Below are 11,132 nucleotides of genomic sequence, written 5' to 3'. Positions count from 1 at the left end.
TGTAGGTATCTATACCAAGTATTTTCATAAAATATATACCGCACGGAAGACAGAGATAGTAAAACTTTGTGTTGGTCATTGGTCCGAGTGCTCTATGCGTCTAGTAGTCTCAAACACTTCGAAACTATTTGGTAGATTTTAAATTCACGGTAATTGGGCAGTCAAAATCGAGAACTTGCGATTGCATAAAAAGGTAATATCGGCATTCCGATCATTCTGTAAATGATAAATTAAATGAAAATGATTAAAATTACCGAAAAAAGGCTTCGTACCCCCCTACGGAAAACAAAATTATTCCTCGGAACTCAGTGTAAAAATTTTCAGGATATATCAACATAAGGAAAAGACAACAGCTGTGATTTAGATCCAATCAAGTGATGCTTGTTAAAAAATAAACAAAATGGTACCAATATGTTAAATTTACACGTTCAATATGATGAACACGATAAATTACATTTCTGAGCATGCATCGTTATAGAGTTTCCGGGATAGTTAAGCTAACAAAACAATCGATACATTTCTATAGATAATTCAAAACAATCTCCGATAAAAATTGACTAATTAGCCATAAGAGCTAAGAGGTCTATGTCCATGATAATTTTATCCAATCTGAAACTTAAAATACAAGTATAAGCCTAATTAGGCTTTAGGCATTATTAAAAGTATAATAACACAACATATCGATAGTATATCAATTAAGTTTTCAGATATATGATTCGAGAGCAATTGTATGTCACAAAGAAATCATCATGAAAGCATTTGTGTCTTTTACATAGGGTCTATACCTCTAACAGTGTATCATTGCCAGATAATTTTGTACCCGGTATAACATCACAAGTATGACGCAGCTGCTACAGAGGACCTAGTCGTTTCTTTCCAACGAGCTCATTTCTAGTTTAAAAAAAAAAATTATTTGGTTTTCAGAAGGAAATTATCTCCATCCACGTCGGACAGGCCGGAGTCAATATTGGAGACACTAGCTGGCACTTGTACTGCCTGGAGCACGGAATCCAGCCCGATGGTCAGATGCCACGTAACAAGACCATTGAAGGTGGTGATGACTATTTCAATACCTTCTTCAGCGAGACCTCCGCCGGCAAGCACGAGCCAAGAGCCGCCTTCGTTGACTTGGAGCCAACTGTTGTCGGTACGTTAGTCTTTTTGTGTTTTTAACTTACTTCAATTTGCCCCCTATCAGGCATGGGGTAATCGTAATCGAGTAATCGTAATCGATTGTAATGATTACTCTTTTTCAAGTAATCAACAGTAATCTGTAATCGAAGAGATTTTCGATTACTTGTAATCGTAATTTAATCGATTACAGCCAAAAAGGTCAGTGTACTTATAATTACTTTTTCGATTACTTTCGATTACTCTATACATAAACATATTGTGATGCATATATCGTATGAAAAAATGCTCTTCAAGTGTTGTTTATAATACAATTTATAAATTATTTATAAAACAAAATTGTTTATAATTATTTTTTATGATTTTCCATTTTCACTTAAAATATAACTATTGGTTCAAATGTCATTAAGTATATAATCAAATAATCAGTTCACTCTGTGTTTCACACTTCCTTACAGAATTTTTTGATTATTTAACCAAGTGTGGCTTAGAAAAATCACTATGCTACTGACCATTATTAAAAGAGAGAGAGAGAGAGAGAGAGAGAGGTTATATTTAGTGTCGTTTTTGCCAGAGAAAGAAACAAAAGGGTGTTACAGTGTGTAAATGTCAGTAAGTGTGTTTGCCCTTGCCAGGAAAGGAATACACAAAGCAGTTAATGAGGTGTGACCACTATTAAATCAGAACAATTATAAGCTCCAAACACAATTCATTCAAATCATGAAGCAAGTTCCCTCAAAGTTCTTTGCATATTGCCAATGATATTTTTAAAATTATAAAATTTTAATCAAATTCCAATTGTCGAGAAATTAACAATAACAACAGAATAGTTATGATGTTAATGGCACAAGGTCAAGATTTCATACAAAGTCGTTAACTTTCAAGAAAAAAAACTTTGTTTACATAATTTAAATGCCAGAACTCTCTATATAATTGCTTATGATTTGAATAAGCAGTAGAAATTATAAAATGTTATCTTATTAAGATTAAAATATGAAGTTTCAAATTTTCATATCATTCATAATAAAAAATCATATTTAACTCTAAAACAAAATTAACTTGAAGAGATTAATATATGATATGTTCTCACAAGAGGTATCATGCACATTTTAATGATTTTTTTTAAAGTAATCGATTATTAATTGATAACATGTTATAAAGTAATCGATTACTGGACAAAAATGAGTGTAATCGATTACTAATCAAGTACGCAAAATTCCCCTATGTAATCGATTATTAATCGATTACATTTTTGAGTTATCGTGCCCATTCATGCCCCTATTTTACCATATTGTACCCTATCGAAAGGCATCGTCGCATATTTATAAGGTTGAATGCTACACCAAAATTTTATGTTATGAATCGTTAAAATATCATATTTGAAACATGATTTCGTTGTTTAAAAAATAAAATAGCTTAAAATTTTAATACGATTTTTAAACATTTTTTTAAACAAGTGAAAATATGTTTTTGCCGCAAGTAGGGCATGATAGATGTGTGAATAAATGCATGATATCAATATCAGATAAATAATGTCCAGCAATGTCATTCAGACGTTTCATCTTTTTAATAAAATATTGTTTGAATAAAAATGAGCTTCAAACCAATGGATAAAATCTTTATAAGAGTAGTTTCTTACAGAGCAGATCTGATCATTTCTTAGAAATAAAATTTTATAAATAATTTTAGAAATATTGATGATTCTAAAAATTTGACTGATCTTGATCCAATTTCAAAAAACACAACAAATTAACAATATTTCCAATTTGTAACCAAGAATTCAATTATACTTCATTATACAATTAATTCCCACACTATTTTAAAACCATACTTCATATTTTTCGAATAAAATTATTATAAATATACTAACATTTTCTATCATTTGAGTCAGTAACAGTATATTGGATCGGGTATGGTTCAATTTTTAACTGACCTGAACCGAAGGTTCAAGTGAGCTTTTCTGATCACCCGTTGTCTGTCGCCTGTCCGTCCGTCCATAGAAATACGTAAGAAAATTGTTTTAAAATCTTCTTCTCAAGAACTACTGCACCAAAAATGCCAATAATTACACAAAAGCTTGTACATATAGTGAAGATTCTCAATAGTAAATATCGTGAACCCTGGACCAAAACTGGGGCCCGAGGCGCTGTTAGAAGTTTTACATAGAAATACATATGAAAAATTATTAAAATTCTTCAACCCAAGAACCACTGAACCAGAAATGCCCATATTTACACAAAAACTTGTATACATAGTGAAGATTCTGAATTGTAAAAATCGTGACCCCCGAAGTAAAACTGGGGCCCCAGGCGGGATTTCAATGTTTAACATAGAAATTCTTAGGAAAAATGTTTAAACGTTTTCTTCCTTAAGAACCACTAAACTAGATATGCCAATATTTACATAAAAGCTTGCATTTATAATGAAGATTTTAAATTGTTAGAATCGTGACCCCGGACCAAATCTGTGGCCCCAGGCGGGGTTCAACGTTTTACATAAAAATACAATGGACAAATGTTTAAAAATCTTCTTCTCAAGAACCACTTCACTACAAATGCCAATATTTACACAAATGCTTGTATATAAAGAGAAGATTCTATATTGCTAGAATTGTGACCCCCGGACCAAAACTAGGGCCCCAGGCAGGGTTCAAAATTTTACATAGAAATACATAGGAAACATGTTTTAAAATCTTCTTCTCAATAACCACTGCACCAAAAATGCCAATATTTACATAAAAGCTTGTATATTAATTGAAGATTCTAAATTGTAAGAGGGGATCAAAGTTTTACATAGAAATACATAGAACACATTTTTTAAAAACTTTTGGGAACTACAATGTTACAGTTTGTGAGATTACTATGCATGCATCCTAAAAAGTTGAGAATTTCAATTGTAAATGCCGTGACGCCCTGGTCCCAGACAGATTCAAAACGTTTGTGAGATTACTATGCATGCATTCGCAAACTCTGAAGATTTTAAATTATGGAAGCCGTGACCCCTAGACTAATCTTGGAGCCCCAGAAGGGGTTCAAAGTTAACATAGAAACATGTAGGGAACATGTTTGAAAATCTTCTTCTCAAAAACTACAGTGCAACAGTTTAAGGGATTACTATGCAAGCATACGTGGCTATTGTAGATACTAAATTGGTAAAATCGTGAACCTACGGACCAATACTGGGGCCCCAAGAGGGGGTTCAAAGTTTTACATTGACGTGAATAGGGAAAATGTTTAAAAATCTTCTTCTCGAGAACTACAATGCTACAATTTGTGAAATTACTATGCATGCAATTTTGGATAATGTAGATTTAATATTTTTTAAATAGTGACCACTGGACTAATACTGGTGATCCAAAACGAATTCAAATGTTAACATAGAAGTATATAGGGAAAAAAATTAATAATCTTCAAAAAAACTACAATGCTTCAATTTTTCAGATTACTACGTAAGCATCTTTAAATATTGTAGATTCTAAAATAATAAAAAGCCGTGACCTTCGATCTACTACTGGGATCATAGAAGGGGTTCAAGGTTTAACAGAAATATAGAGGGAAAATGTTTAAAAATCTTCTTCTGGCGAACAATAATGCTTCAATATGTGATATTTTTATGTAGCATCATTAAATAATGTAGATTCTTAATAAATAAAGCTGTGACCACTGGAGTAATACTGGGGCCCCAAGATGGGTTCAAAGTTTAACATACAAATATATATGTAGAATGTTTAAAAAATTTCTTTTCGAGAACAACGATGTTACAGTTCGTGAGATCACCATGCAAGGATCCTCAAATAATGCAATTTGTTAAAGCCAACCATAAACCCAAAAACAATACTTGGACCCCAGAGAGGGGTTCGAAGTTTAAAATAGAAATAGCATATGCTACCAAATAGAATGTTACAATGAACTGTTGTTCAGGTGAGCGATGTTGCCAATGGGTCTCTTGTTTAATGAATACCATTAATATTTTTTATTAAATAGATATAATAAAACGTCTTCTTGACATCATATATTAGATAGTAATATCATATTTTTATTCAGACCAAATTTACACTCTATTCAGTGTTTAATACTTGCAATCAAGGAAGATTTTTTACTGTGTCTTAGAAAATACCTCCCAAAAATCGTAAAAAATAATTAAAAGCACATGTCTTTTTGGGAGTTGATTTTAATCAACTCTCCTATGCAAGTAACGCAGACAAACCGAAAGTGAATCAGCGTTTGGACCTTAGCACAAATAATTACTGCTGACAAGACTTAGTTCTTGAAAATAATTGATGAATTCGATGTAATGTATGCTAAAGGATTGTTTTTCAAGGAAACTTATCTATAAATACCTTGAAAATAGTCAGATTTTAAATGGTAGGAACAATTTAAATAATTTTTGTAGTCGTATGTATTCCTACGCCAGATTTAAATATAGTCTCGTTCAACTCGACGCTTGGCAGTCTTCGTAAATCCTTGTCGGAGATTTACGGTGTCAGCCGAGCGTTTGGTTGAACGAGACTAGAGTTCAATATTGCTTGGATCCATACAATTATCGAGAAATATTTCTATCACTGATACATAGTTTGAATGAATTAATTCTATCTTTATATATTATTTAACATTATTCATATGAGGGTTTCTCGACTTTCTTGTCATAAAGTCCAAAAATTCATTTTATAAAATGTACGTACTTCAAATTAGAAAATACATGTACTTGTCATGCAAAATAACATATCATTGATTTTAAAATAAATAAACATCGACAAAATCAACTCCCGTCAGTTCTTCAGTACTTTGATTTGAACAATGATATCACGTTCCAGGAATAACCCTTTAAAAATTCATAAAATAAAATGTTGATGTAGCATTTAACCTTAATTAAAATGTATTCAATCAGATCTACTTAGTATTAACCACGAAAGTTGGCCATCGGCCATTTTGATCAGTCGATACCGGTGATAAAAATTTTTTTAGATCATTTAGAGATACCAGTGTGACAAGGCACTTTAAAAAAAATTACGCACTTTGAATTTTTTTTCAAAGTGCGTTAAATTTTAAGGCAAAGCAACGCACTTTGAAATATTTTTTCAAAGTGCGTTATGAGTGTGACCAACGTTTTTTTACATCATGACACTTAACGCACTTTAAAAAAATATTTTTTTGTTAACATTTAAATGTATAGGTGTGTTTACATATGAAATATTAATTGATATTTCGTTTTCGATGAAGCGATACGGCGATCCTTTCTTGCAAGGGAGATAATAGCGTCATATGGTATTAACAAGGGCGTTTTTCATGCTCTGATCCATACTGGATGAGCTTTCTACATAGAACATTAATCCTACCGCTGGATTCAGTTCCTCCCAGAGCCCTGATGAATTGTGTTTGTCAATTTATTAGAGATCAGGTACAAATGTAGGGATTTATGGAACAATTCTTCAGGGGGTTATTGCACCTACTGCGGTCATTGAAAAGAAAAACAAAGAGATTCAATAGGGCACATATTTGATGTTTCTTCCTCTTCAAAACTTTGTGGGTTATAAAGCGATGATTGTTCAAATTAATTTAACACCACATAAAAGTATGAACAATTAATTTTAAATTCATTTTTTTCTTAAACAAACTAAGAATGTATTAATATACATTAAAAACGTTGTTCTAACTCAGTTTAAGATGCCTAAGTATGAGGTCGCTAGCTTCTGAATTTAATTCAGTCGTTATTTAAATTTCAGTTCTTTTGTGATGTAAAAATGATCTTTTAGCATCAAATTATGAAAACAAACTAAAATGAATCATTGAAAGAATTTATTCATTTTTGAAATCCTATTTTAACATTCTTTATACTGAATGTACTGAATGTACATTTCAGCCAATTGCGTTATAAACATATTCAATATTTAACACTTAGTAATTTGACGGCTACTTCTGTTGAAATAGCCCTTCAATTCGAAATTTTTTTAGAGTGAACTCGTCATAAGAATCACGTAGACAGGGACTTTGAGATATGGATGTATAATATGTTATATGAGCGAGGGCTTTTTAGGTCACCTGAATCACTCAGGTGACCTATTGCAATTGGTCTTCGTCCGTCGTCGTGGGTCGTGCGTCGTGCGTTAACAATTTTATATTTTTAACTTCTTCTTGAAAACTACCAATCCAATCGTTACCATTTTTGGTGTGAAGCATCTCTATTGTAAGAAAAATCTAAATTGTATAATTCATGTCTCTACCACCCCTGGGGTGCCACGGGCGGGGCCAAATATGCAAAAAAAAGCCAAATTTTCAAAAATCTTCTTCTCTACTCCCATGCATGTGAGGAAAAAAACTGGTTGTATGGTTATGATGTCCATGAAGCCCTCTACCAAAATTGTGAAATTTATGGCCCCTGGGTCAGGGGTTCTGGCTCTAGGGTTGGGCCAATATGGCCATATAATAAAAATGTATTAAATCTTAGAAAAGCTTCTCCTCTACTACCATATATATTTTTTTTAAACTAAATGCATGGTTATGATGTCCATGAAGCCCTCTACCTAAATTGTGAAATTCATGACCCCTTGGTCAGGGGTGCTCTAGGGTGGGGCCAATATGGCCATATATTAAAAATGTATTACATACTAGAAAATCTTCTTTTCTACTCCCATATATATTTGTTAAAAACTAAATGCATGATTAGATGTCCGTGAGGCCCTTTATCAAAACTGTGTAATTCATGACCCCTGAGTCAGGGGTTCAGGCTCTAGGGTGGGGGCCAATATGGCCATATAGTAAACATGTATTAAATTTTAGAAAATCTTCTCTACTCCCATATATATTTGTTAAAAACTAAATGCATGGTTATAATGTCCATGAGGCCCTCTACCAAAGTTGTGAAATTTATGACCCCTTTGTTAGGTGTTCAGGCTCTAGGGTGGGGCCAATATGGCCATATAGTAAAAATATTTTAAATCTTAAAAAATCTTCTTCTCTACTCCCAAACATGTGAGCAAAAAACTGAATGCATGGTTATGATGTCCATGAAGCCCTCTACCAAAATTGTGAAATTCATGACCCCTTTGTTAGATGATCAGGTTCTAGGGTGGGGCCAATATGGCCATATATTAAAAATGTTTTCTATCTTAAAAAATCTTCTTCTCTACTCCCACACATGTGGGCAAAAACCTGAATACATAGTTATGATATCCACAATCTCCTTTACCTAAATTGTGAAATTCATGGCCCCTGGGTCAGGGGTTCAGGACATGAGGGGGGGGGGGCAATATGAAAATATAGTGTTAATGCATATAATGTTTAAAAATCTTCTTCTCTATTCTCATACATCTGTATAAAAAAACTGACTAATATAATAATTATGTTTACCAGGAAGTCCTCTACTGAAGTTTTAATTTTCATGTCCCCTCAAGGATGGGTTTTGACTCTAGGGCAGGGCCAAAATGGATGTATAGATGTTAATGCATGTAACGTTAAAAAATTATCTTCTTTACTTTCACACACCTGAAAGGAAAACTGAATTCATGATTTTGTAGACCAGATCTTTTAGTTTTTCACCAAAATCATAGGTTTCACAGTTCTTTATGAAATGTGGTCGTCATTACAAATTTATAATTTTTCTACTCCAGTATGAAACCTAATTAATTAGATGCATATATGAGACTCCATAACAAGTTTGTGTATGGGATATATGCTACTCAGGTGACCGTTAAGGCCAATTGGTCTCTTTTTTTTTTAAAGGTATTTTTTATACACAAAATAAAATGAACGAAGAAGGAGATGCCTTATTGACATTAATGTCTTTGTTGAAATTTAAAGGAATTAATTTGATATAGAATTACTGTTTAAAAAATCGTATGTCTATACTATGTCATGAGTCACGTTATCTTCACAGTAGGTAAATGGCAAATATCCATTCCTTGAGCCAGAAAGTATTAACTCGTAAATAAACCCCATAAAATCTCGTCAGTACTTTCAGTGCTTTGATTTAAAATTGAAGTCCCATTACTGAAATATTTAGGCGAGACAATTAAATTTTGCTCACAAGTTAATATAATACAACATTTTTCAAATTATGTTAACAAAATACAATAATATTATATTTTTTTATGATTTTGTTTAACATTGCGATTTCAGGACAGTTTTAAACGGGAAAACTGGTACTGAGTATTAGAGAGAGAGAGAGAGAGAGAGAGAGAGAGAGAGAGAGAGAGAGAGAGAGAGAGAGAGAGAGAGAGAGAGAGAGAGAGAGAGAGATGATTTTTATAGTGCTTTGTAACATACCACGTATTTAAATCTTATAAACAAAACAAGAACTCCTCCTCTTGTAAGGCGCGATTTAATAAAACTGAACTTCATAATTTTAATACATGAATATTCATATTCATGAGACGCAAATTTCAGCCACCTACTCGCGTTCACATTTTTTAAATTAGATTTAAACCAGAAAAATTTACTTTCCGTTTCTTCAGATGAGGTCCGCACCGGAACCTATCGTCAACTGTTCAAACCAGAGCAGCTGATCACCGGCAAGGAAGATGCCGCCAGCAACTACGCCCGTGGTCATTACACCGTTGGCAAGAAAATGATCGACCTCGTCCAGGAAAGGATCGGGGAGCTAGCTGACGAGTGTGATGGTCTCCAGGGATTCCTTATCTTCCACAGCTTAGGCGGTGGCACCGGGTCTGGATTCACTTCCCTGCTCATGGAGCGTTTGAGCGTGGACTACGGAAAGAAATCCAAACTGGAGTTCGCCGTCTTCCCAGCCCCCCAGGTCTCCACCGCCGTTGTTGAGCCCTACAACTCCATTCTGACCACCCACACCACCCTGGAGCACTCAGACTGCGCCTTCATAATTGACAACGAGGCTATCTATGACGTCTGCCGTCAAAACTTGGACATCGAGAGACCAACCTACACCAACTTGAACCATCTGATTACACAGATCATATCTTCCATCACTTCTTCCTTCCGATTCGGCGGTGCCATCAACGTCGATCTGAGGGAGTTCCTGACCAACTTAGTGCCCTATCCACGTATCCATTTCCCTCTGGCAACATATGCCCCCATCATCTCCACCGAAAAGGCTTACCACAAGCAGCCCTCCGTTGCCGAGATCACCAAAGCTTGCTTCGAGCCAGCCAACCAGATGGTGAAATGTGACTCACGTCACGGCAAGTACATGGCCTGCTGCATGTTGTACAGAGGAGACGTTGTTCTAAAGGACGTCAACGCCGCCATTGCCACCATAACGCAAAATAGGACCATCCAGTTCGTCGACTGGTGTCCCACCGATTTCATTGTCAAAATCAACTACAAGCCACCCACTGTGCTCCCAGGTGGTGACCTCGCCAAGGTCAAACGTGCGGTGTGCATGTTAAGCAACACCACCTCCACCGTTGAGGCCTGGGCCCGTCTTAACCACAAGTTCGACTTGATGTACGCCAAGCGTGCTTTCGTCCACTGGTACCTCAAAGAGGAAATGGAAGAGGGAGAGTTCTCTGAGGCCCGTGAAGATATGGCTGCCCTTGAGAAGGACTACGAAGAGGTCGGAATCGATTCCGTCGAGGGTGAGGGAGAGGAGGAAGGCGAGGAATATTAAACAGCCACGCCCACTTCTCAGAACTGACCAATGAGAAAACAATACGGACTGTCCATCAAATATGAAAGACTTTAATAACGATTTTTGAACAAATCGTAAGAGCAAAATGTGACATTGGTTCATCCTTATCTGTGATTATTTTATGTTTTATATGGCAACTATCGTCAATGACATAAAACTCTGACAACATTTTATTTCTGAGTTTCATGTATTTATCTTTATATTGTTTTGTCTTGATTATTTGTTTTAAATAGAATATTTACTACGATTTATACTTTTATACAAATATCAACCTCCACCATCAAAAAAATCTTCGATACAATATATACATCTACTAATGCAAGAGATACTATATGACTGCTTGTCCAAATCCAGTTTTACCTTATGTATCATTATCACTTTTAAGTTTAAAAAATAATTAA

The 11,132-nt window shown here is 34.5% G+C and overlaps 1 protein-coding gene across 1 annotated transcript; it reads left to right on the top strand.

Moving 5' to 3' along the window:
* Nucleotides 1-987: 987 nt before the first annotated feature.
* Nucleotides 988-10,793, top strand: LOC117683631 (tubulin alpha-1A chain-like). The gene is made up of 2 exons (XM_034453251.2): nt 988-1,147; nt 9,581-10,793. The coding sequence occupies exons 1-2, from the start codon at nt 1,027-1,029 to the stop codon at nt 10,708-10,710; spliced, it is 1,251 nt and encodes a 416-aa protein (XP_034309142.2). The 5' UTR covers nt 988-1,026; the 3' UTR covers nt 10,711-10,793.
* Nucleotides 10,794-11,132: the final 339 nt, after the last annotated feature.

The sequence above is a fragment of the Magallana gigas genome, chromosome 10 (genome assembly GCF_963853765.1).
Source record: "Magallana gigas chromosome 10, xbMagGiga1.1, whole genome shotgun sequence".
Classification (NCBI taxonomy): domain Eukaryota; kingdom Metazoa; phylum Mollusca; class Bivalvia; order Ostreida; family Ostreidae; genus Magallana; species Magallana gigas.
Note: the sequence above shows the minus strand (reverse complement) of the source record. Positions and strands in the feature narration are given on the sequence as shown.